The sequence below is a fragment of the Tinamus guttatus genome, unplaced genomic scaffold, assembly GCF_059628265.1.
Source record: "Tinamus guttatus ecotype Peru unplaced genomic scaffold, ASM5962826v1 Tinamus_guttatus_pri_ptg000655l, whole genome shotgun sequence".
NCBI classification, from domain to species: domain Eukaryota; kingdom Metazoa; phylum Chordata; class Aves; order Tinamiformes; family Tinamidae; genus Tinamus; species Tinamus guttatus.
The window spans coordinates 161,070-187,437 of NW_028289189.1; the positions used below are offsets into that span (position 1 = coordinate 161,070).

Sequence of the window (26,368 nt, forward strand, 5' to 3'; positions counted from 1 at the left end):
CATGACCCAATGGAAGGGGACACGTCCCGATGGAAGGGGACGTGTCCTGATGGAAGAGGACGCATCCTGATGAGACATGTCCCCATGGAGGGGGACATGCCCCCATGGAGGGGGACATGTCCCGTTGGAAGGTGTCGTGTCTCGATACAGGGGGATGCTCCCTCATGAAGGGGAACGTGCCTCGATGGAGGGGGACACGTCCCGATAGAAGGGGACATGTCCTGATGGAAGGGGACATGTCCTGATGGAAGGGGACGCATCCTGATGGGACATGCCCCCATACAGGGGGACACTTCCCCATGGAGGGGGACATGTCCCGATGGAAGGGGACGTGTCCTGATGGAGGGGGACGCTCCTCCATGGAGGGGGACACGTCCAGCGCCGCCGCGGGGCAGCGCGGGGGGGGCACCACGTGAAAGCCGCGCGCCAGGGGCGGGGCTTGTGCGCGGAGGGGGCGTGGCCTCGCATACGGGGCGGAACCTATCAGAAGGGGCGTGGCCTGTGTTCCAGGGGGCGTTATCGCGCCTAAAGGGGCGCGGCCTCTTCAACGGGGGCGTGGCCTAGCCGAAAAGGGCGTGGCCTCGCCAAAGGAGGCGTGTCCCGAGCCGGCGGCGGAAGTGGGGGGGCGTGGCGCGGCGCGCGCGGCCGCGGCGGGGGGGCCGCGGCAGCGGCGGGGCCGGTGCGCGGCGGCAGCGGCGGCGGCGGCGGCTCTCGGTGCCGCTCGCGGCGGGGCGGGCAGCGGCCGCAGCGATGCAGCGCGCGGAGCTGCGCGAAGGGGAGGCGGCCGCGGCCGCCTCGTACCGGGTGCTGAGCCGCCTGCTGGGCTATGGCGCCGCGCCGGAGGCGGCCGCGGCGGGGCCCGGCGGCGGCGGCGCGGCCGTTAACGGCCCCAACGGCGGCGCGCGGTTCCCCGCGGCGGCCGCGGCGCTGCCGGGCGCGGGCTCGCGGCCGCAGCTCATGGTTTTCCGCAACGTGGCGCGGCCCGGCGACGAGGGCGGCCCGGCGGCGGGCGGCGAGGGCCCGGCGGGCGGCGCGGAGCTGCTCTGCCCGCGCCACCGCTGCGCGCTCGAGCCCAAAGCGGCGGCGGCGGCGGCGGCGGCTGCAGCGGGGGGTTGTTCGGTGGCGCCGGGCGGGCTGGAGCTGCAGCTGGCGGCGCTGGGGCTGCAGCCGGGCGCGCTGGGCGCCAAGGGCGGCTGCCCGTGCCTCGGCCTCCTGCCGCCGCCCGCCGCCGAGGAGACCAGCGACGCGTTGCTCGTGCTGGAGGCGCTGGAGCCCGACGAGCCCGAGAGCGGCTCCGAGGAGGAGGCCGAGCCGCCGCGCGGGGCCGCGCGCGCCGCCCGGGCCGCTCCGCCGGCCGCCGCCGCGGGCAGGAAGGGCTCGCTCCGGGTGCGCCTGAGCCGCCTGTTCCGCACCAAGAGCTGCAGCGGGGCCTCGCACGCCGCGGATGCCGCCGCCGAGAAGCGGCGCGGCGGGGAGCTGGGCGCCTCCGCCGGGAGCCTCACCGACGTGTGCGGGGCCCGCGGGCGCGAGGCCGACACCGGCAGGTAGGTCCGGGGCTCGCTGCGGGCAGGGGGGTCCTCCGCGCTCCGCCGTGTCCCGGGGCTTTGCTTGGGAATGGGGACACCCGGGTTGGGGCCGAGCTGGCTCGAGGACGGTGTCCGTGCGGAGGAGCGGCGTCCTGCCCGGCTGAGCCCCTGGAATCGCAGCGGGTGCCCGCGCCGGGCACCGTGTGAAGCCCCGAGGGGCCCCTCAGCGCTGCAGAGGGAGGAAGGAGCCCGGGTGCTGCCGAGCCCCCGTCTTGCCGCGCGTGGGACACGCGGGGCAGAGGAGGCCGCAGCGCGAGGCCGGTCCTTGTTCCTCCCGTGCACGGGGGTGCCCGTCCTGAGCGATGCCAGGGCCTCTTGGAGCATCTGCAGAACATTCCCTGTCAGCAGAGCCTGAGCCCGGGAGAGGCAGGCAGGGAGGAATGCATTCCTTCAGGAGAGGCACCAGGAAAGGGGGCCGCGGAGATGTCCAGCAGCAGCACGGGAGGCGATGGGGCTGTAGTTCCCTGCACCAGGCTGGGGGAAGGAGCCGCCTCTGCAGCTTGTGCCACCCGCAGCGGCGGCGCTTCTTGGTTTCAGGTCCGTTCGGTGCCCTGGGGACGCTGCAGGTGCCACCGTGGCGAGGAAGCAGCAGATCCCAGGGGAGGCCCTTAGAAACGCTGGGGTGCAGCTGAAAACACCAGTGTTTCCTCTCGCTCTCCTTCGCCCCGGGCTGTGGCAGAAGGAAATGCCGGTGTCCAGAAACCGGCTCCGTTCTGCTGTGCGGAGGAGCCGGGTGTTGGGAGCTGGAGGGATTAACCTGGGCATGGGGATGAGTGGGATGCAGAGCTCTGGCTGTAGTATCGGCCTGGGCGCCTGTTTGGCTGGTGTCCCCCTTGGCTGCAGCTGGGTCACGGAGCTGGGAAGCAGCAGGGGTTTCCAAGCTGCCCCTTGCCAGCAGCTGTGGCCAGTGGCTCTTCGTATTTTGGCACTTTGGTCCCGCAGCCAGGGCAGAGCCAGCGGGCGGGTTGTCTCCATGAGCAGCTTTGAACCGCTGCTGAATTTGTGCTGCCCTGCCCGGCACTGCCAGCACTTTCTATAGTTGCTCTTTGAAAATCCTGCAGTTTTGAAACTGACTGAACTGGCCCCGATTTCCTGAGCTGCTCAGAAAAGAGCGGGGTTTGGTTCGGTTGTGCAAACTGTATTTTGAGCAAGTTCCCCTTAATCCCCCTCGTGATGGTGGCACTGCGCAGGCCTCCTTGTTCCTTACCCGTCACCCCCCGGGAGCCCTTGGCTGCTCTCCCCGTGCCAGCCTCGTGCTGGGGACAAAAGCCGTGTGTCCGAGCAGACGACATTGGCCGCTTGGTACCGTGGCCGAGGGTGACGTGCTGGCTCGGGGCTGCGTTGGCAGCTGCTCCCGTGTCGGGATGGATTTCAGGCTGGACCTACAGAAACTTTCTCTGCTTCTGTAGCTTTTCCAGCAGAATAAATAGAATTCCTCGTGGAGGAAGGGTGAGTGATGGAGGGCAAAGTGACTATTTCCAGCCAGCCCAAAAGTAGTGTTAAATTGACCAGGCTTTGCACGTCCGAGCCCAGCGCTCTCCCAGCATGGCTGCTTGCCAGTGCAAGGGTTTTTAGTGGCATCTCCCTGCTTTTTTTTTCCTGGAGATGCCAGGAGGAAGAGGCCAAGGGGCTGGAATTACCCCTTGGAAGCAGGGAATGACCTGGGAGAGTGGCAGGTTTGCGGGCAGAGCATGGAGGCTGTTTTACACTGTCCCTAGGACCTTCGGCCGCCACAAGTGACTGACTGTGCCTCAGATGGCAGCGAGTCAAGCTCCCCTTCATGGCATAATATTTTGCTAGTGCTCCCGCGGCTTGTTCGTTCCTCTTGTTGACAAGAACGAGGAGCCTTCGGGATCGCGGTGTTGAAATAAGGTGACGTAAAATTGCCAGTTATGTCTTAACAGATTTGGAGCAGAAGTGAACCGTATTGCGGCCCGGATTTTTCCCTTTGTTGCGGAATTTAATGGTCGCTGCCGGTGCAAGTGCTGACTTCTTGCGCTCCGGCGCCGCGGGATTTTGCTGCGCTAATTGGGCAGTGTTTGAGCAAAGGTTGGTTCAAGGTGCCCGATGCAGCAGCTGGGGTGGGTCAGGGCCCTCTTTGCTGCTTCCAGTTTCCCGAGTTCCCTCATGCTGGAGACCAGGAGAAGCTGGAAGTTTGGGCTGCAGGAGTCCATCCAAGCCTGTCGTTGGACATGGGCAACTTGCCCCTCTGATGCAAGGCAGATAAGATGTTTTTTAAACATTGCCAAGAAGCAGAATTACCTCTGTTTGGTGCCCACTTGATGTCACTTCTGGAGGCATCACAGTGCAGCTTTGCTTGCTGCAAGTAGCAAAAGTTAAAAGGAAACCAGCACAATTATCTAAAAATCAATAGCTGGGCTCTGCCGAGCTGCAAGAGACTTGGACTGAAACTAAATGTAGAGATACCAGTGTGAGGCTTCCCTCTCCAGGCCTGAGTGTTGGTATTTAAATATTGCATCAGTGAAAACGCCTTTTTGGAAGCAATTTTTACCACAGGGTTGTTGGGGTAGTTGGGAGAGGGGAAGGGGGCAGAGCAGTTTCAGGCATTGGCATAGATAGAGCTGGGCTGTTTCTACCCATCAGTTGCCAGAGTGGTACCTAACTCTTGCTCTGCCGATATTGGTGACCCGATCTTCTGTTTTTTAACAAATGCCCCTGTTATATGTGTAAATATAGCTGGTCAGGATGGCTGGGTAAGACTCGCCGTGACTTTGCAGCACAGGGAGTGAAGTCAACATATTCTCTGCCAGGTCTCTGAGGTGGCTGCCTCGGGTATTGCTGAATTGCCAGGTAGCTGACCCCAAAATTCCCATGTGATAGAGCTCCAGGGGGTTCCTGGTAATCCTCTAGGATCTCTGTGCAGGATCTGTGTGTGGTAGCTGTGCATGGCAGTGTCCCCGTATGGCTCTGTAGTGCCCCCGCGCTTGGGTTCTCTTCGCACTCAATTACTTATCCGTGCTTTTCAGCAGCCTTTGGAGGTGACGGCAGAACTTCAAGGCAGGAGGAGGAAGCAGAGTTTGGCAGGGATTGAGCTGTAAAGTGGAAGATTCAATCCACGTGAATTATTTCTTGCTCTCAGCCTGCTGCAGATGTGAGCTTGCTGGAAATGAGAAATCATAGGAGTCTGTCAATGGCCATAAAACGTTGGCATAGTATTGCTGCTTTGATAACAGCAAGATGCCAGTAATTCTCTTTTCTGTGTGGTTTAGTGTCTAGGAACAAAACCTGCTACTAGATTATAAGACTAGTTGATATTAGTCCACAAATGTAATTTTGTGTGTGCACATGCAGCTGGTGCACGGTGCTGTTCATCTGGGAGCAAAACCCTCACGTAGGCTTGAAAACCAAACACTTCTGAGCATTTTAGTGGGATATTTATTTATCCGAATGAGGAGGCTTTCTCTATTTGTGAGCAAGCTTATGGTATTAAATATTATTTTTCGCAGCTGTGTGACCCAGTGAAATCGCTGGGGTGGTTTAGATAGAAAGCAGAGAAGCATTTGCTTTTCCCCATGGAAAAATCAGGGCACACCCATCTGCCGGGTGCTCAAACGGGGCTTTATTGCGTGGCCATATGAGACCGGAGCTCGGATTTCTCCTCCCTGTAGCTTGGCTAAATTGTGTTTATCCCATGCAATCCCCCTGGGAGGTGGGAGCCCTCATTCCCAGGCAGTTTTATGGGAGCTTTGCTCGGGAGGCCGTTTGCAGCGTGCTCTGGTGCTGCTTTGGCGCTGAACGAGGTTGGAGCTCGCTAGGCCGCAGGTTGGGTTTTGCTCAAAACCGTTCACGATCAGCATCTGCTCTGTAAAAAACCCCCCTGCGGTTGGGCAGCCTATAAAAAGGGCTTCTGCATGATTTAAATAGTGGGCAAATCGGGCAGCTTTTTTTTCCCCTGCCTTGTTTTCCATTGCAAGATCTTCTCATGCAAACTGGCCTCTAGAGGAGAGTCCAGAGCTGAGGGGAGAGCAGGAGCCAGGCTCGAGTCCTGGGGGCCCTGTGCCTTGTACCAGCATTTTCTCTGCTTAGGTTTGCACAGAGCCCTTCTGAATGGGGTATTGCAGGTGTTACGGAGTCCTCACTAGATTTGTAGCTGTTTCCATCCATCGCAGTTGCTCTAGGTTTAATTTTTCTGCCCTTCACCCGTAGTCTGGAGCGTTTCGGGGTGAGGGAATCGTTCTACGAACCCGGAGCGTGAGGGCATCTAATGCGCTTGCTCAGGCACCATCCGTAATTGTGCAGGGATCCAAACCTGCTTGTCTAAGGCATTTGGCAATGTCTGCTCCAGAGAAATACTGTGATGTCTGTTGTGAAACAGCTCCTTGGCTGCAGTTACCGTACTTGCTTGGGGTTTTTCTTTCCAAAGACTTTATTAATTACCTAGTTAGAGATTTGCTTAGTAGCAGGATTGAGACCAAGCTTTACTGGTTGACTGTTCTCCTTAAGCCAAACAACTGCTCCAAGAACTGAGTGCGCATGCAGAGTTCGGCCAACTTCTATAAATAATGGTGAAAGCTCCTAATTAAAGAAAATCAAATGATGTTTTCTTCTTTTGGGATCCATGGGTCTCCCCATCTCTCTTCACAATGTTTCTTTATTTCCTGTAGGAAACACAGACTGACAAGAACGCAAAGTGCCTTTTCCCCGGTTGTTTTCAGCCCCCTCTTCACAGGTAAGAATGGGAAAGATTTACAGAACGGCATTCCCTTTTGCTATGAAAAGGGCAATATGTGCTTAATGACAGAGAGATAACATGCCTGCTTCTTCCATGTCATGCTAGGAACTCTGCAGATAGCTTTTTTGCTCTGCCTGGCCCAAAACAAACAAACAATAAGAATATTGAAGCGCATGATTCTGGTGTCAGCCCTTTGCAATTTTTCCTTTGGAATTGCAAGTTTGAGGGGTGATCCTGGAGGTGAAGATCCATCTTCCACCAGGTCAAAGCAGGCTGGAAAATCCCCTGTAGCGCCAATGCAGGGCACGTGTTGGCCTCCTCCTCCTCAAAAGGAGGTGAGACAGAGCCCTGCGTCCCACACGCCTCCCTCGGCCCTTCTGCTGCGGGATAAATGTGGGAATTCAGGCCTCGCTTGCGGAGGAGCATCTCCTGGTCCAGCTGTTGTTCCTCCTTTGCAAGCTTCCCTGCTCTCATTTCCTGTGGCTTTCTCTCTCCTTCCCTTTTCTGCTGTGGGGAAGTTGCCTGCTTTGCAAATGCTACACGGGGAAGTCCTGCTTGACTCCCAGCTGCAAGGGGTAACGCAGAGGTTGCAGTCGTGCATCGCGTGCCGTGCACCACGTGTATGTGCAGTCCAAGCAGCCCTCGCCATAGGCTGGGGAAATTCCTCTCTGAAACATTTACTTGTGACCTTAGATATTGTTTTATGCAGATTTTTCAGCTACCCAGTTCTGCGAAGCCCGTTATGAAAGCCAGATTAAAAAATAAATATTAAGGATCTTATTTGCAGGGTAGAGGAATCAAAATATATTTGACTGCGTAGTGTTAGCAGTATTAGGAAAAGCCAGTGGGTGGAGTTGGAAGTGACCTCTTGGTTTAGGTCTTGGGGAGCTCGGGGAAGGTGCTGGTGTATTTTGTATTCCTGAGCATGGGCTAAAGCCTCTTTTTGGACAGCTTGCTGAAAAGTGGCTTATGTTTCAGAGAAGTGACCTTCAAGGCAGAGCGTTCATCTGATTTGCCAAGAACTGAACAATTCTGATCGGGTCCTACTGTTTTTCAGCTGTGTAATTCGCTCGGGTCCTTCAGAAAGGGAGTAATTTGGGGATAATCCAACTGTAGTGCTTCCCACTCACCCCTCCATTCTGCTCTTGGTTATCCCTTCAGCTCATGTCTAGGTAGAGGGCCTTCGTGCAGAGAACTTGTTCCTTGTGTGATGTGCCTGGCTTCCCGTAAGCGTTGTGTGTGTTTATTTAGCAAATCAAGGCTGATTAAAGCAAAAGCTGCTGCCAGACTTGGTCAGCTGTTGCTGGGGGAAGGGAGTGTTTGCTGTGAGTGTAAAGTCCCTAGTCCTGGTGCTGGTGATGATGGGGCACAAAGCATCTCTTTGGAAGACTAATAGCAGAACCTGAAATTAATAACTTCCTGCTTTTAATTTGTGAGATTTATTCGACTAAATGTTAGTTTATCTTATTGATAAATAAGACAAGTCATTTTAAAAATGACTTATGTTGATTTCTGCAAGTCAATAGCTGTGCCCTCCCAGGAGCTTTTGGCTTGCAGGAGACCGTGGCAGCTTTCCTAAAGTGCATGTCCAAATTATATTTGCTTTGGTTTGTCGTTGACTGCCTCTCTTTGTGTAGCAGAGGCCTTTTTGTTTGCTTTTTGCTTGGTTTTCCACCTAGCTGGACTTCCCCAGGCAGGACCCACCGAAGAGGGGTGGCATTTGGATGCCTGGGGCAGCTTGTGAGGATTTCTTGGTGACCGTGACTCACTTCACTCACTTTCAGAGTGACTCTGTGTTCCCATAAATCCCCCAGGGATAAGTTACCTTAGATGACAAACAGCCCTAAATGCATCTCTTAACTTTGCTCATTAGCAGATAGGCTTTTTATAAACAGAGGGAAGCTGAGTCAATATTGTCCTATGTAGTGCCTGGTAAGTCGCATGCTTATTGAGAGCTGTTGCCATATCTGGAGCAGAAGAGGAGCTGATACTTTAGCCTAGATTTGATGGCTTTTTCTCTCACCTTGTTTAGTTTATCTTTAAGCTTTTCTCCTTTTAAGTTATCCATCTTCCTCTGTGTCATTATTTTCCCCCAGCAGTGTCCCCTCTCCAGAACCTTTCCACACAGGCATGTTCAGCTTTTTGATAAAAAGCCTGTCCCCCTTCATCATTAATCTTAAGAAATGTTGCCCTCATAGGCGTTTGGGCTCAGGGTGTTCCTTTTGGGTTAAGGTACTTGTAGGCAAACACCTTTTGAAATGAATAGGAGCACCAGTTCAAGGATTTTAGGATTTTAGTGTTAAGTGGTACCTACTCCTTCTGTCCAGGAAGCTCTGCACATCACATTAACTGGATGATGAAACGTTTTGCAGCCCCTTCCTCATCATAGTCCCTTGATAACAGATTTGGTCTGGGTTCAGTAGCACGTATCAATATTTATCATTTCCATATGCCTGCCAGTTGGTCAGGGCCTGACCTTCGGACTGCAGGAGCAGAGCTGATTGATGCCTCAGAATTGGTGCAACAGAAAAACTCGATTTGAAAACAGCTAATGAGATGCCCTGGAGATCTTTGGTGGAAACTCCTCTCTGAATGTCTTCAAGTTGCAGCCCTTTCTCTTCTCCTTCCTCCTCGTGCCTTGCATAGGATGCCTTGCGTAGGGTCCCCTCTAACAGTCTTGCTCCACCAACCTCTAGGTGAAACGGTGTCGCTGGTGGACGTGGACATCTCTCAGCGAGGACTGACCTCCCCTCACCCTCCGACGCCGCCGCCGCCACCGCGAAGGAGCCTCAGCCTTCTAGGTACCCTCCAACACGGGGGTCCTGCACGGGGATCCCTGGCAGCGGGTTTGCCGCTTGCTCTTCTGACCCTGTAACACTCCTGCTTTCCCTTCCGTGGCAGAATGTTTCTTGCTGTTCACTGAAGGCTGCAGCATTTCTCTTAGATCAGCCAGGAGGGGCAGAGCAATACAAGGAGGGGCTTTAGGAGGCTGTATTCCTAGTGTGTCCTGTGCTGCATCTGCCTTTGGAAACTTCCCTTCTTTCTAGCCATAGCCAAGCAAGGACGATTCCCTTCTGTGCTCTCTAGTTTGTGGAAGCTCCTTGGGAGGATATTGGGAACCTGGCTTAGCTGTTCTGCACCCTTCTCTGGAGGAGGCTTCTCTCTGCCTGGGAGGAGTTTAGGAAGAATAAAGTCAGCCTGGATAAACAGCACCTTAAACTGCACATGCCAGGGCAGTGCCGTGCCTGCGAAACCTTCCGTAATGCCCGTCCTGTGCTGCAGGCTGCACGCATCAAGGGGCTGGGCTGGAAAGTTAACTTCTGCATTCAGGGAGTGCATGTGAGTGAATGCGTGTGTGTGGGAGCCTCCGAGGAATCTGAAATGAGCCCGTTTGAAGTGGCAACAACTACCTGCTCTCGGAGAAGCCGGTGGAAGATCATGAGCTCAGTGAAAAGCATCATCTTCCACTTTCCCAAGCAGCGCTAGTGCGAGTTTGCGTGTGCCGTGTTGTGGGGCGCTCGGCAGTGCAGAGCTTGCTCGCTTTCCTGTTTTCTGAATATCTCTTGCCTCTGTTCTCTTCTAGATGATATCAGTGGGACGCTGCCTACATCTGTCCTAGTGGGTCCGATGGGGTCCTCCCTGCAGTCTTTCCCTCTGCCTCCGCCTCCTCCACCCCATGCCCCAGGTCAGCTTAGCTGTAGCAGCAAGGCTCCCGTTTGTCCCTTCAGGGATCTGGAGGGATCAAACCCCAAGCTTTGACAGCCAGCATATTGCATAGTCCAAATAAGTGGTACATGAGGTTGTTTCCTGTCCTTCAGGACCCAAATAGTTTTAATTACGCCCTATTTTAGTATCCTAAGATATTGGCATGTATTTAAATTCCCTTCAGCCAGTGCTGCCTGGCACTTCCCTCCCTGTGAGCTGATATAAAGAAATAGCAGGTGAAGGTGCTGAATTAGTCGCTTTGTAAGAGCCAGACAGTGATGCCCACAGTGTCCCTTGCAAGGACACCACCCTCATCAGTGAGCCCAGGCTTTTTTCTTGTGCTGCAGTTCTGTTGCTTCTGTCCTCACCTAGAGCTGTGAACATGCTGGGGGAGGCAGCTCATCCCTTGTGTTGGCTCCTCTCGGTGACCGTGGCACTCCCGTGTCTCCCTCTGCAGACGCCTTCCCGCGGATCGTCCCTCTGCGGCCGGCGGAGGCCGTGCCCAGCCAGCCGGCCCCGCACCTGCAGTGTCCCCTGTACCGCCCCGACGCCAGCAGCTTCGCCGCCAGCTTGCGGGAGCTGGAAAAGGTAACGTGGACCCGGTGCTGCGGCAGCCGAGCAGGGCCGGGCGGGGAGATGTGCCCTCTTGGGCTGCAGGATTAGAGCCTGCATAAGCCTTTGGGGACCAATGAGCTTTTTTACAGACCTGGAAGCATAAGATTAGGATAGGACAAAAAAAAAACCCTTCTAGTTTTCTCCCAGTGAGGTCATCACTGCTGAGCTCAGGACAACATTTTGGAAAGCATGGGAAGGAGCATCAGTGTCAGGGATTCCAGGAGCCCTTGTGGTAGGGGATGTGGTGGCACACTGATGGAGGAGCAGCGAGTCCTGAGCATCCGTGTCCTTGGGTGAATTCAGCCACTCTTTGTTAAAGTGAATTAATGATGAGCAAATTGTATTGCGTCTTTGCTGTTAAAATCCTTTTTTGCTGGTAGCCCAGTGGCATTCTGACCACCGCTTTCTTTTGGTAGTGTGGCTGGTACTGGGGGCCTATGAACTGGGAGGATGCAGAGATGAAGCTGAAGGGGAAGCCAGACGGGTCCTTTCTGGTCCGAGACAGTTCCGACCCCCGCTACATCCTGAGCCTGAGCTTCCGATCGCAGGGCATCACCCATCACACCCGCATGGAGCACTACAGAGGTGAGCGCCGCGGCGGGATCCTGGGATGCTGCTGCCAACCAGGTGTCTGTCTGTGCTCCAGCCCGATACCTGCGGCTTAAACCAGTGCTTTGAGCTCAGACATGGCAGGAAAGAGGGAGCAGCAGTGATAGATACATTTTTGTGTGTCTAGTTATGCAAGAGGTTTTAGAATATGTGCTTGACTCCAGTTTTTAATGCCTCAGGCAGCATGAACCTATTTATAAACTCTATACCTCTGAAAAACTGGTCAGTACAAGAGTTCTATGTGCCTCTCTTTTCCAGCTTTGGAAAACTGGCCTTAAAATGGTTACACGGCTTTTGAGATCCCGTGTGGTTGAGAAGCAATGTGCAGAAAAGTCCGTCATTTATAGTTGTCAATGATTCCCAAAGTGAACCTCGTTGCCGTGTGAATGACAGATTTCTTGTATGGTGTCTTGTCATCCCACTTCATTTGTCCCCTGAACATCGTCCAAGAGATGCTCAGCAGTGGCACCAGCTGTTGTCCCAGGCTGAGGTCTTGGTTCCACTATTGTGGTTTTTTATTCTGAGAACTCGTGCATGTTCTTTGCACACTTTCTTCCTGATGTGCTCAGTCTTTCACGTGGGATGCTTCTCACCTCACCCACAGGTTTTTTTTTCTGCTCATCTTCAAATGTGGTTTTCTCTGCTGAACACTTGTGCCGACAGCTGCCCTGAGGCCAAGTAAAATGCCCGAGAGGCTCCGTGCACCAGGGGAAGGTGTTATCAAGACTCTTGCACTGCCTTGTAACCAGTGGGAAGGCCTTAGTAATAGGTGTCTGCATAACACTCATTAAATGGGCTTGCAAATAATGGGTTCCAAGGCTTCTCATCCAATCTGCTGGAGAAACTGGTGTTTGTAACCTTTCTGAGCAAAGCTCATCCTTTTTCACCTTTTCGCCACTGCCCTAGGGATACTGGTGTGGAGCTAATAAACCTGGCAGTGCTTTTGGAACCCCTCTGGTAGGATTAATGCTGGTGCACCTTCCTTCAGAGCCATCCCTCTGCCCTTCACCACTGCACAAGAGGGGAGGATGTTTTCATCCACCTGTCCCTATAGAAGCTGTTTGTACAGTGGATATTCTTCTATAGGCTTCCTCTGCTGCTGCTTAGCATTCTTATTTTAGATGTAGGATGCCTCCACTCAAGGAGCTTCTCTGCCCCAGTGGCCTATTAGACACGTGTCCTTCCTTCTCCTTATTTTTTGGATGCCCAGGTTGAAGGCTGGTGCTGCCAGCATCCCTAGAGCAGCATTCCAGGTCATGGCAGTGAATCAGGGATTTCATTCCTGGATCCGGTGCTTTGGTCCGTGCTGGCAGCTCTGTGCTCCCACCTCAGCCTCCTGCTGAATGTGCTACAGCAGAGTGGAAAACTGCTGAGCTGAGCACTTTGATAAACCGATGAAGGTGACAAACGGTGGGGCTAGGGGAATGGTAAATAGATAAATGCTTGACCTTCAGGTTTCAGGTAGATGGGAGGCAGAAACTAGGACTTCTTTCCTTTTTTAGGAAAGCTGAGTAGGCAAGCTGGGGAAAGGAGACGGATGCTTGTGTAGTAACATTACTACCCTGTAGTGACTATCTATTGAGCCCTTAAAAGTGACTGGTAGGTGTATTCAGATCTGGGGTCAGTGGTCCACAGAAAGAGTTCCTTATTTCTCCTTGTTTTCTGATCCCGAATGCTTAGCAGGTACTAAACAGATCACAGTTCACAAACTGGTCCATGGTGGGAGGAGAGGTACCTTTCCCAGTACAGCCCCCCAGATCCGACTGGAGGGTAAGAAGTGCAGATAAACCTCAGTGAGCTCTGTGTGGCCCTTCTAGAGCCGGTTGCTGTCCCCACTACAAAGCCACATGCTCTGGACACTTCACAAAGTTGTTTTTCCTGTAGCAGGTTGGTGCTGTGATGCTGCTGGGGGAGCTTCCCAGTGCTGAAGTCCCAGGGCTCTCTTACCCACTGGGCACAATTTGGTTAAACCTTCTCCTTAGCGTGAGGCTTCACGTGGACGCAGAGTGTTTTCAAGGTGACTCTGCCGCCTCTCTGGCTTTGAGCTATGGCACTTAGGCAGATGAGTTCTGCAACACACCTACAGCTGGAATCTGCCCCCCAGCAGGCTCCGAGCTCGCTGGCTGCCCAAGAGGCTCCATCCCAAACCCAGCCCTTGGCTGCTGTTTCGCTTCTCCTTCGCTTCGCTCCTTCTCTCTTCGCTTGTTGTATTCTCTCACAACAAGTGGAGTTGTGTTCTGTGCTGGCTCCTGCCAGTGCTGCCAGGTCTTGCTGGACCCCGTGCCATGAGGATCACTCTAGATTCAGGCTGTCCTGCAGATAGAAGGGGAGATGGGGAGGCAAGGAGGGGAGCACAAGTAGCATTTTGCTAGTGCAGAGATGAGGGAGTCTGTTTTCAGCACAAGGCATGAGTAGTCTGACAGGAGGCTTAAACTAGCCTATTTAGAGATCTCTAAACAGGTTAGAGAGCCTGATTTCCCCAAGTTGCCTTTCTCCGGTTTCACTGCTTGCTACTTAAGCTTAATGCATGCAGTGTGACAGTGCAGGGGAGGATTGTGTTGGTGTTTCTTCATCCCTGCCTCTAGCTTGAGAATAATTAGAATTAAGACACTTGAAAAAGCCTGCAAGAACATGGGGCTGCATCTGCTCTGAAATAAAAGTGAATCCCTGCAGCAGTAGGGTTAGCACAAGAGGGCTTCAGCAATTGAACCCCTTGTTATTAAGCACCTGTTCATGTGGACTTAAAGTTACTGTATTAGAGAAGTGAAGAGGGGTGTTGGTACATTACTGCAGAGAAGCAGGTGTATTAATATTATGCTGAAATATGTTTCCATAGTTTACAGCATTTCCTGTAACATGAAGTCTTTTCTGTTCTATTGGAAGGGACCTTCAGTCTGTGGTGTCATCCCAAATTTGAAGACCGCTGCCAGTCTGTGGTGGAGTTCATAAAGAGAGCAATCATGCACTCAAAAAACGGGAAGTTTCTTTACTTCCTCCGATCCAGGGTTCCAGGTGAGTCTTGTGCCCGAGTCAGTGATATTTGTTGCTCTGTGAATTAGCTACTGATGTGCCCTAAGGACCCGTTCAATGTGGCATTGGTCTGCTGCCCTGGGGTCCGTGCCACGGTTTGTACCTTGCTCATTGACTCCTTAATATGATCCTGAGGAGCAGATCTCTTGTTGCTGCAGCAAATACTTGTATTGGTGAGGAGACTTCCTGAACCTTCTTTTCACGAGTATAGAAACGTGATACCATCTAACACCACAACTAATGGAGCTATAAACTGCAGGCTGGGAAGTTACCTCCTCGATGAGCAATTATCTGGTTGCTAAAACTCAGCTTTCTTCTCTCCCTCAGCCCCAATGCTTTTGTTACAAACCACTCCGTACTTTGCAGTTATCCCTTTGCTGAAACCCACCTGGGGCTGTTGAGGGGAGGGATATTAAACGGAGTGCATGTGTGGGAGCGTTTCCAAGTGGTGAGCTAAATGTGAGCCTCAAGCAATAGATACTGTAGATTCAGAGTCCCTGGGGGGACTGTGGTGCCAGAGAACATCAACAGGCAGGTGCTTGCAAGCCAGGAGGGAGTGTAAGTGAAGCTTTGTCGAAGCATGTTTGATTGCAAGCTCGTGGAATTGCAGGGCGCTTGTTTCTCCATCCATCAGTCCGGTTCCTTAAATGGTCTCACACCTCCCTCCTGCTTAATCCAGTCTGGCAGCTGGACAGTGTCTTCTGTATCTAAACTATTCTGATTTTGGCTCGTCCTTTGTGCATCTGAAGCTAACTGAAAAGTCCGATGTGCAAGAGGGAAGAGAAAAGAACAGGGAACATGCATTGCAAAGAGGGAAAGGGGAAAGGCTTGGGAAGAAAATGGAGGAGAAACTGGAACACTGTTGTGGTAAAACAGGTCATGGGAAAGAGCCTTAAAGAGAGGGGCAGCATTGCTTGCTGCAGTAAATCTGCAAGTGAAATTATAATAAATACACTGCCTGTCCTTACTGTCATTCCATCTGCAGACCCCGATGATAACAGCAGTCTCTGTAGTGTTTCCTACACGTAGCTGAACAACTCCCAGAGGCTTTTTGGCCTGCAGAGACTGATGCTCCCTCTTAGCGAGTGAGCTCCGGGCCTGCTCTGACTTGTTTAGTGACGCAGAGCTGGAATTTTAACTCGGATTTGTTCAGTGTTGCCCCCTGCTGCAGAGTTTGTCCATAGCTGCAGTGCTGCTTTAGAACATGGTCATACCTTGGTGGGAGAAGGGAACTGTCAAGCTAGTTTTGCAATGTACCTTGCCCCATAAAAACCCTTGAGACTTAAACATTAAAGATACTTTACTTTGCTGATTCCAAGAGCTCTTCCCGTCAGGAACAGGGCTTCTCAGGCTTCGTAGAATTACAGGCAAATATCTTAAGTGAAAAGGAGTTGATCCAAAAATCGTACTCCAGATTCCCTCATGCTGAGGAGTCACTGCCTGGCTCTGGTCACCTCTGCGCTGCCTCTGGATCTTGCCCCTCTCCATTGGGATGCAGCACTGGACCCGGCTGCTCCTTCCAGCTGCCCAGCCTTGATCCTTGAAAAACCAGCATCCTATTGATGCCCAGTCCTTAGCGGGAGCATATTTGGGGTCCGCATCTCCAGTGTGCTCTCTTGACCCATTGAGGTGCTAACGGCTCCTCCGAGGAGCGGGGCTGGCTCCGGCACCAGGGCATGTGGCTAGTGCAGCAGGCAGAGCTCGTGCTGCGGCCCTGCCGCTGCTGGCTGAGCTCCCAGAGGCTAATTCCTTTCTGGAAGGAGAATAAGGGTAGGGAGGGAGGTTCGGCCTTCAATTGATTCCTGTTCTTTGCTTCCTCAAAAGCTGGCTCAGCTTCCTGAGCTGCCTGGAGCAGTTTTGAGCCCATCTTAGTGTGAAGAGCTTTCCCTTTTCTCCTTTCACTCCATTGCCCTCAGACGGGCTAGCAGGAGGGGGTTAGAGTATAACTAGCTTTGAATCCTTCTGTAAAGACAGATAAAACCTTGTGCTGTGAATGAGCCTGGCTCCCCAAGATCGTTTTTAGTGTTCCTGCTGACCCCTTGGTTCTGTTGTCGCTCTTAACTTTGGGGGAGGAGGAGGAGGAGGCTGTGGGCAGGAGGAAGAGCTGGATGCAGCCTGCTTGGAGCTGTGCAAGGTTGCAGGCTGCGTAGGGAGCTGCTGTGATGGAAACTCCTCCTGCCTCTGCCTTTGTGCCCAGCCTCGTGACCCCCCGAACGAGCAACTCTTGCACAGCTTGAGCTTCGCTAAATCCCCCTGCTTTTTAATGCCTCGCCAGAAGGACCCAAAGGGTTAGGCAGAGCAAAGCCTGTGTGCCAGTCCTGCTGCCTTCCTTTTCACTTTCTTCTGCATCCTTGAAATCCGCTGGCTTTCAAAGGCCTGTTGCTTCTCAGGATCAAGTGATGCTTCATCTACTAATCCTGGGAGAGGGAGGTGTTTAGGAGCTTACAGCATCCCAGAATCTGCTTTACCTCTGGTAGCCCCAGTCACTGTTTTGCATTAGCCGGAGGGAAGAGTCGCTTTTGAGGGAGACTGGGGAAACTTTTGCAGTCAAAGGAGGATCGCTCCAAGAAAATCTGACTGGCCATTTCCAGGCAACTTCAAAGCAGTGGGCGTCAGGGAAGACTTCCTGACATGTAGATGCAATCTTGCAGGAGCAAGGTTAGCATAAACCACCTTTTCTGTGTGAATTTGTAGCTATTCAAGTTGTTTCTAATATAACACTGTTCTTCAATGTTGTTTTTTAAGGTCTCCCTCCAACGCCTGTCCAGCTGCTGTATCCAGTCTCCAGGTTCAGCAATGTCAAATCCCTTCAGCACCTTTGCCGCTTCCGGATCAGACAGCTGGTCCGTATAGACCACATCCCAGAGCTCCCCCTGCCCAAGTGAGTCTCCGGGCCCGGGCTGGGGATGGTTTTTTGGATTCCCCACCAGCAGGCAGCAAAGAGAAATCTGCATGAGCAGGAAAGGCAACAAACGTGCTGGGAAGGAGCAGTTAATGTCTGCAGCCTTGGGGCAGCAGCCTCCGTGTCCTGTGGGTTTAGGGACACAGCAGACTGACTCAGAATGGGGTGTTGTCCATCACTGACAGCCGTAGCAGAAGAGATTCCTGTTTGGTGACTGTGCTGGATGGGCCGCAGGGGAACTACCTGGCTAGAAGGTGATCTGGTTGCTGGTAACGTGTGTGTCTGTACCTTTTGCAGGCCTCTGATCTCCTACATTCGCAAGTTCTACTACTATGACCCCCAGGAAGAGGTGTACCTGTCGCTGAAGGAAGCTCAGCTGATCTCCAAACAGAAGCAGGAGACTGAATCTTCAACGTAGCAAGGCTGCCTCTCCCGTCTTGTTGCTATCACTGATGGTAAGTGTGTGCTGCTGGCCTGTGCAGTATCCTTGGAAATCGGGTGTAAATTGGTCAGTTCCATCTGGATGCAAAGGAAACAAGATCTTGGCTAAAAGGACAGGGCCACTTGTGCTCGTTTGGTACCTGCACAAGCCTGTGCTCCCCAGAGGGAGCTTTGTGCCAAACCAGCTCCAGTTTAGGTTAGATTCTGCTGCATCAAGTGGGATGTTTGATCTCTATCTTCTCTTCTCTCCCACTAGGAATTTGATAGTTGCCATCCTGTAGCCCAAGTCAGGCTGTGGTGGGAACAAAGCACACGAAAGTGAAGCCTGCTTCTGCAGTGTGACTTCTGCTCTCAAGCTCTTTTGTATACAGAAGAGGGTTTAAGACTCCCAGGAAGCACAGCAGAACAGGAACAAGAGCCTCAGCTCCTGGCTGGGGGAGAGGGAGTCTCAGGAGAGAGCTGAGCCCAACTCACGGACTCCTTGCAGAACAAAGAATGTCATGGCACTATTTACGATTTTTTGAAAGTTTTATTTTTGATGTCTTCATTTTTTTGTTTATTTTCAGCATGGGAAATATTGTCTTATGATCAGCTGAATTTTATTATCCTCCCTTGGAAACTTCAAGGTCGGGGGGAAGCGAGAGAGAAGGGGACTCTCTAGGAAGGTCTTCTGCTCCAGGCATTATGGTAAGACTGTTCTTTGGCTCTCATCAAAAGGGGCTGCAGCCAGAGAGCTGCTTCTGAGGCAGAATGAGCCAGATTCATGTGCAGCTATGTAGAAAAACCTCTGGGGAACATGGACAGCGTGCAGCTCTAGCTGCCCTGCTTTCTAGCATTTGGGAGACAAGGGCCAAAATGGGCAGCTGAGTTCTGCAACTGGATTTGCAGGCAGTCCTGAACGAGTTAGGTGCAGGGAAGGAAGAGCACGTGAGCCATTTGGATGTCCTGGAGCCTTTTGCCACATGGAGTGGCTGCTGCTACAGTGGGCAGCAAAGGATGCTCTTGTGAGGAAGCCTCGTTCCACTTAGCAAAACACTGGAAGATCCTGCTGAAGAGCTGCAAGCTGAGGTTGCTCAGAACTTCTGTAATAAGTGGAAAGTGGCAAAGCTGTTGCTGCAGTCCATGGACCAAAGGTACTTGCTCTAAAGTAGTATCAGCCTTGCAGAGCCTTGGGACACGCTCTTTAACCTTTCTGCTGGCTCTCTGCTGAAACTGTGAATGAAGTGGGAGGTGAGAAGGAGATTCATCAGTAGTTGGGCATTAAGAGGCATCTTTGGTGTGACTCAGAGCAAGAAGCAGATGATTGAGAATACGTCTGGGATAGCATCTGATCTCTCCGCAAGCTTGCTTGCAGCCTCCTCCTCTCCCTGGGATGCCCATAGAAATGCAACAAATCAGAAGCAGTAAAAAAAAATAAATACAGCCCTTACTGCATTTCTAGGCTTGTCGCTGGCTGTAATGGCTCTTAGCATCCTGATCTGCTGTTTCATTCACTGCAGCAGCTGCAAAGAGTTTGCATTTCATGGTGGAGTTTCATGTTTGCCCTAAGTGATGCTGCGAAGGATCCTTCCTCCCACGTTGTGTAAATGAACACATGTTCCTGCGACCCGGATGAAGCAAATGCTCCGTCGTGCAACAATGTGGTCTGGAAATGGGATGCTGTGTGTGGCCTGGGTCTTCTGATGAGCCTGTTGATGGGCCGAGGTCAGTGCCCTGCGAGCTGGATGTGGTCATTCAGGAGCAACGTGTTAAGACTTTGTTCTTGCCCTGTAGAATGATCAGTGTCCTTGAATTAGACACAGTCATGTGGATCTTAAAGCAACCCTGGAAAAAAATCTGGGTTGTTTGCCTCTGCCAAGTGTTGCTACAAAGGGTGCTAACAAATTCTGGCCTCCCTTTCTTAACCATCACCTCTGGCCTCTGTTTGAGGCTTGGAAACAAGTGTGTGTTTTCTTTTTCAAAGAGAAAGGGTTTTGGCTTCCAGATGAAACTAACAGCTTCAAAATCCGTAGAAATACCTCATCGGACACTACCTGCTGCTGACTGTGTTGCATGTCAGGGGCGATGGGCCTCAGGAAGGGTTACTGCACCCAAGACCTGCTGCATGGAATATCTCAACCCTTGGTGAGATCTGAGCTCATGTGCCCTGTCCCTGAGGGGGGCAGGGATTCATCCCACTGTATTCCACTGCTGTATTCCCTTTCCACTGCTGAAGATCTGCATCTCCTACCAAGTTACCAGCAGAGCCGGAAAAAAAGCAATTGCTTAGGCTAAGAAACGCACAGCAAATTGGGCGAATGTTGGGAAAAGCATCCATGTACTCATGCACATGAGACTTCATTCAGCAATATCAAGGCACGTGGCCCTGTTGCGCCTCGACTGTTCTGTGCACTGAGGATTTGAATCTTCCAGTTTTTTCATACACTGGAAAGGAAAATCTACCCAAGAGCCAAGTGTGGTCTAATAGCTTAAGGGTCTGAATCTGTGCCAGCGAAGCCACAATGTGCCCGATGCAAATATCTCCCCTAAAGCTCCCCTCCAAAAAAAAGCAGCTTTGGAGATACAAATGGGAGGGCCACGTGGCCAGTGCATGGGGAGCGAAGCTGTCCCGCTCCCCAGTGCGATGGCAGTAACAGCATTTTCACCCCTTCCTCGTTTGGGGGTAGAAAATGCAAGCTGGGTTTGGGGAAGAATAACAGCCCCAAAGAGAGGAAGACAAGGGGGAAGTGGCACTTGCCAAATGCTGGGAATTTGTGTAGAACCGGTCTCTGCCATCGCTGGAATGGGGAGGGAGCTGGGAGGCTTCTGGAGCGTGGGTAGAAATGCACAAAACCGCTCCCCGGAGTGGGGTGCTTTGCAGGGAAACGCTCTGCTGCTCTCGCACTGCTGCTTGCAGCAGCTTTTTGATGCTCTGCTTCCCTAAATGCACACACCCGACTGCGGCCGTGTCCCTGCGGAGCCGCCAAGGGAGCTGTACGGCGCTGGGAACTGCCCACGAAGCAGCCGGGTTTTGGGGGCAATACTTGAATAATCCAAACTGTGTCTGTTCCCGTCCTTCAGAGGCGTTCCCCAAACAGGCTGGTGCTGCTGCTGTTGGGTGAAACTTGAGCATGGGAGAAGTCCATCCTCTTAGAGAGGAACCGAGATTTCTTTCCACTTTAGATACTGAGATCTCTGCAAGATTTTGCAGAACTGAAATGATGGAAAAAAACATCGCATGGGATGTTTGATGAGAGGCTGTGGGACGCAGTAGCTTTGTGCTGTTCGTATGACAAGACCCTCCTATTGCTCTGCATCAGACAGGAGTAGTGAGGACAGTAGATGCTCTTCAGCCTTCCCTGTAGGAAGAAATACACTTGGAAAAGAAGGAGCAGGGGCTGGAGTCTGGGCTGGGAGCTGTTTGAAGGAGGGAGGTGTAGGAAGGGAACTGGCTGTTGCCCTTTGCTCTTCAGTTAAAATCGGACATTTCAATGACTTCACTGTCCTTGTGGAGCCAAAGGTCTGAGCCGCCTGGCTTGAGGGCTGGCTGGGGACCCACAGGGCTCCCTGTCACCTTGGCTTTCAGGGGCAAAGAGTTTTTATTAACCCCCTCTGAAGGAAACCTATAGCCCTCCCCTTCTTGGCCCCGCTTTCCTGGTAAACTCCCTCCTAATCCAGAGTCTTCCATGCAAAACAGCGGGCAGGACCCGAGTTCCTGATCCCAGATGTCCCCAGGGTCTGGCAGGGATGTGGGACTCTGCTTCCTCGCGGTGCTTTGGGCCCAAAAGCACAACGGGTGCCCTAGGCCCCTCTCCCGCTTATTTGCTTCCAAAGGCTCTTGTGAAGACTGGCAAGTGGTGGGGAACACTGGATTTACCCTCCCAGCTAAAAAATGGGAGTGGAAATGGGTAAATATCACTGATTATGGCAAATGCCAGGGGAGCTGCAAGCAGGACCCTGTGGAGTCCAACATGAGGACTGCACTAGGCGCCCTGGCCTCTCCAACCACCCTTGAGTAGAAATGCAGCATTGCTTGATTTTCCCTTTTTTTTTTCTTTTTTTTTTCTTTTTTTTTGTGTGTGTGTGCTTAATTTATTAAAATAGTTGCTGTATAATTTATTTTCATAAACTATATAAAAAAAAAGCTACTAAATGGTAAAACAGACTTGCAGGCCAATCTTACAGAGAGAAAAAAAAAAGAAGAAAAGTTTTTTTGATATAGACACAACAAATGCACTTTGGGTGTGTTTGGTTATTTTTGGGGGTAGGGGTGGGGGTGACCGGCTGTACCTGGGGGTTGTCTGTATATATTGTATTAATAGGCATGTTTGGCCTCGCATGCGGGGACCTTGGTCGCTGCTGTGGGTCCGGGGGGGGAAGCTGGTGTGAAGTTCCCAGTTTTTTGTAAGTCGTCAGTGAGGGAGAAGCAACTTTTGTGTTTGTAGCTCCTTTTTATTGTCATTTTGACTGATGCTTTTGAGTTCGTTTGGGTTTTTTTTGCGTGGGGGTGGGAGGGGAGAGAGTGGAGTTTGAAATAAAACCAGTGGAAATGGCCCTCTGTGCTGTGTGTTGCCGTGAGCCGCCGTGGGAGCGGGATGCTCTTTCCCGTTCCTGGGTGCGGGATGGGGATCTGCCGCCCGCCCCCTTCCCGGCTGCGGGAGCCGCCGTCGCCGCCGCTTTTCCCTCTTCCCAGCGCCGCGGAGCCGCTTTGATCCCGCCGAGCTCGGCAGATCCGGGGCGCGAGTGACAGAATGGGGCTGCGCGGGTGGCACCGGCCCCGCTGCGCGTGGGGGTGTCCCGCGTGGCTCCATCCTCCTCTTCCCGCCGCAGCCGGGGGCGGAGATGTCCCCGCGGGAGCCGGCAGCCCTGGGGCGGGTGCTGCGAGGGGACGGGGTCCCGGGGCCCTGCTCCCTGTCCCCCCCCGCCCCCTGTCCCTCCTCTGTCCCGTGTCCCCCCCTCCCGGCTCCCTGTCACCCTCCGCCCCGTGTCCCCCCCTCCCGGCTCCCTGCCACCCTCTGCCCCGTGTCCCCCCCTGCCCGGGCTGGCTCTGCGCGGGGACACCCGCCTCCGCGCAGTGACAAAGGGCCCCTTTGACGCGACCGCTCCGCGGCCCCTCTCGAATTCTTCCCTGCGTGGCCGGCCCGGGGCGCCGGTGCCAGCGGTGCCCGCGGGGGCCGCGCGAGTCGCGGGGCCGGCAGCACCGAGCGCCCCGGGGCTCCGGAATCCGCCCGTTCCCGGCCCTGCTGCCGCGAGGCCAAAGGGGCAGCAGAGCCGGCGCGAGCGGGAGGCAGCCGGGATCGCGGTCCCGGGATGCGGCTGCCCCCGGAGCCGGGAACGGCCCCGCTCGCTCCCAGGGACCGGCCGGCCCAGGGACACCCCGCGGTGCCACAAAGCCCCTTTGTCCGGCGGCCGCCGCCCTGGAGAAGCCCCAACATGGCTGCGCTGCGGAGCTTATTTTTACCATCTCATTAGCATCAGAAAGCAGCACGTTTCCCGGTTCCTGGCGAGGCTCCGGAGCCTCCGGACAAAAGCCGCTTTCTTCCCGCTTGCTCCGGCGCCGGCCCACGCAGCCTCGTGCCTGTGCCCCCGGGAGCATCCTGGGCTGCATCCCGATCCCTTGCGGGCTCCCGGCAGGATGGGGGGCACCGAGTGGCCCTGCTGGCTGTAGGGACCCCCTTGCAGAAGGGTCCCCATGGGGCTTCTCCACCATCAGATCTGGGGAGAGAGGTGCAAGGGAATCTGAGGGACAGGGTGGATGCGGAGCAGTGCAGGGATCTGAGACACAGGGTGGATACAGAGTGGTGCAGGGATCCGAGGCACGGGATGGATGCGGAGCAGTGCAGGGATCTGAGGTGCAGGATGGATGTGGAGCGGTGCAAGGATCTGAGGCACGGGATGGATGTGGAGCAGTGCAGGGATCTGATGTGCAGGATGGATGTGGAGCAGTGCAGGGATCTGAAGTGCAGGATGGATGTGGAGCAGTGCAGGGATCTGAGATGCAGGATGGATGTGGAGCGGTGCAGGGATCTGAAGTGCAGGATGGATGTGGAGCAGTGCAGGGATCTGAGATGCAGGATGGATGTGGAGCAGTGCAGGGATCTGATGTGCAGGATGGATGTGGAGTGGTGCAGGGATCCGAGGTGCAGGATGGATGTGGAGCAGTGCAGGGATCTGATGTGCAGGATGGATGTGGAGTGGTGCAGGGATCCGAGGTGCAGGATGGATGTGGAGCAGTGCAGGGATCTGAGGCGTGGGATGGATGTGGAGCAGTGCAGGGATCTGAGGTGCAGGATGGATGTGGAGCAGTGCAGGGATCTGATGTGCAGGATGGATGTGGAGCAGTGCAGGGATCCGAGGTGCAGGATGGATGTGGAGCGGTGCAGGGATCTGATGTGCAGGATGGATGTGGAGCGGTGCAGGGATCCGAGGTGCGGGATGGATGTGGAGCGGTGCAGGGATCCGAGGTGCAGGATGGATGTGGAGCAGTGCAGGGATCTGAGGTGTGGGATGGATGTGGAGCAGTGCAGGGATCTGATGTGCAGGATGGATGTGGAGCAGTGCAGGGATCCGAGGTGCGGGATGGATGGGAAGTGCAGGGCGGGCAGGCCGCGTGGCCCTGGCGTCCGACCCGCAGGGCGCTGCCCTCCGCGCCTGGCACCCGCGCTGCCTCCAAGCTAATATTTACCAACGCTGGAGGGCTTGGCTGCATCCCTGGAAAATGCCACCAAGGGGACAGGGCCACAACCCGGCGCTGGCAGGAGGACGGGCAGCCACAGGGCCGGGTGACAGCGGGTGTCGCCTGCCAACATGGGGCTGGGGGCTGCCCGCCGGCCCCCACCCGTGGGTGCAGTGTCACTCGGGGAGCCCGGTGGCCCCCAGAGCCATCACCCTGGCAGAGGGAGCTGGGCTGGGAGTGCTGTGGGGTGGCCAGGGGGTCGGAGTTGGCAGAAGGGATGGAGGGGTGGGTGGATGGATGGAGGGAGAGAGGGGTGGGGGGTTCATGGATAGGGATTGAGTGGAAGGAGGGATGCAGGGATGTGTTGTGATGGCTGGAAAGGCTGTGAGAATGGATGGAGGGAGAGAGGGTGTGGATGGGTGGATGGATGGATGGATGGATGGATGGATGGATGGATGGATGGTACAGGATGGGCAGAAGGATGGGCAGAAGGGGGGGTGAGGATGAGTGGGAGGATGGAGGAGGCAGAGATGGACAGATGGGCATAAGGGAGGATGGATGGATGGACGGATGGATGGATGGATGGATGGGTGGATGGGTGGATGGGTGGATAGGGCTGGGGATGGCTGTGAGGATGGAGGAAGTGAAGAAAGGCTGGACAGGGGTGCAGAAAGCAGGACAGACGGATGCAAAGGGCGCCGATGGGCGTAAGGACCGAGGCGGGAGGGATGCAGAGATGGAGGGAGGAGAGGAGGATGCGGGAGAGGGGGGGCGCAGGGATGGCAGGAGGCGGCTGCGGGGCCGGGGGGGCGGGCGCGGGCAGGGCCGCCGCGGGGGGAGCCGGGGGCTGCCGGGGGCGGGGGCCGGGGCGGCGGCGCCGCCGGGGGGGCCGGGCCGGGCGGGCAGGGCCCCCTCCCGCCGCCGCCGCTCACATGACGCCGCTCCCGGGATGCGCCGGGCGGCGCCGGGCGTGGGCGGCGGCGGCGGCGGCAGCGGGGCCGAGCCGGGGCGCGGCGGCACCGGCAGCGGCATCGACACCGGCTCCGGCAGCGGCTCCGGCCCATGGCCCGCGGGCGGCGCCCATGGAGCAGGTAGGAGCCGGGCAGAAGCGGAGCCGCCGCCCCGGCATGGGCGGGACGGGGATGGGCGCCGCTCCCGGCGGGATGCGCGGGGCTGCCCGCGCCCGCGGAGCTGGGAAAGGTCTGGGACACCCCTACGGGGACCCCGTGGATCCTCATTTGTCTCCTCCGGGATCCCGCTCTCCTGCCCTGGGACCTGCATCCTTCCTCCTCCTGGGGGAGGCACCAGCACCCCGTCTGCCTCGCCAGGACCCCCAGGGTCACCCGCCTGTGGTGCCCAGACCCCAGTGGGGCAACGGAGCTACCGGCCCCCTATCCGCTGTGGCCAGTCCTGTCCATTGGCGTCGGCTGCGGAGGTCCCCATACTGGGTCTCTGCTGGTCCCTGAGCTCCTGATCCTGGTCCTGGCAGGTCCAGCAGGGTGGCAACTTGGGCACCCACGGGTGCCCATCCTGCCCCATCCCTGGCCGTGGTCTCCAGCCCCTGGTTTAGTGCTGGGAGGTTGGTGTCTGGCAGCGATGCGGAGGTCCCTGCTCTGCCACAGGTTTCCTTTGCTGCCAGGGCTGGGTCCTGGCACTGCCAACTCCCTGGGAAGGACCTCGCTGGCAGCCGGGCTCGGGGCAGGGGACTCTGCTTGGGAAAGGGGCTGGTGGCGGCTCAGCAGGGTGGCTGCAACGGAGGGAGCAGGACTGGGTGGGGGCTCTCGTGAGGCTGCGTCTTTTGGTCTTTCCTCCTCTCCCGCCCCTGCTCTTTCCCAGCTAACGTCCCGGGGGACGGTCATCCCTGGGGACATACTGCTCGCTCCTGGGCTTTCCCAACATGGCAATCTGGGCACAGCTGGTGATGTTCCCTGCTCCTTGTTGGCTCTGCACTGCCTGTTGTGCACTGGGGCGAGGGGGCTCAGCATCCCCTCGCTCCTTGGGCCCCAACGGTGGTGACACCAGGGTGATGCCAGGGTGTCACCGCACACTGGGGACGTGTGAGGAGGACGTGCGACACTCATCACAAGGCAGCAAGGCCACAGGGCTGCGTGCAGGGGCGCACACAGTGCAAG

At 55.1% G+C, this 26,368-nt stretch overlaps 1 protein-coding gene across 1 annotated transcript; it reads left to right on the forward strand.

The window, feature by feature from the left end:
- Positions 1-750: 750 nt before the first annotated feature.
- SOCS7 (suppressor of cytokine signaling 7) lies at positions 751-18,113 on the forward strand. Its single transcript, XM_088536292.1, has 10 exons — positions 751-1,544; positions 6,212-6,276; positions 8,976-9,080; positions 9,863-9,964; positions 10,442-10,572; positions 11,016-11,184; positions 14,092-14,220; positions 16,984-17,119; positions 17,438-17,595; positions 17,838-18,113. The coding sequence occupies exons 1-9, from the start codon at positions 751-753 to the stop codon at positions 17,556-17,558; spliced, it is 1,752 nt and encodes a 583-aa protein (XP_088392418.1). The 3' UTR covers positions 17,559-17,595; positions 17,838-18,113.
- Positions 18,114-26,368: the final 8,255 nt, after the last annotated feature.

Bases quoted from the DNA above. Each gene is read 5' to 3' on its own strand.
- SOCS7 (XM_088536292.1), top strand. From the start codon at position 751: ATGCAGCGCGCGGAGCTGCGCGAAGGGGAGGCGGCCGCGGCCGCCTCG. The intron at 1,545-6,211 runs GTAGGTCCGGGG...TATTTCCTGTAG, and splicing joins CGCGAGGCCGACACCGGCAG to GAAACACAGACTGACAAGAA. The intron at 9,965-10,441 runs GTCAGCTTAGCT...CTCCCTCTGCAG, and splicing joins TCCTCCACCCCATGCCCCAG to ACGCCTTCCCGCGGATCGTC.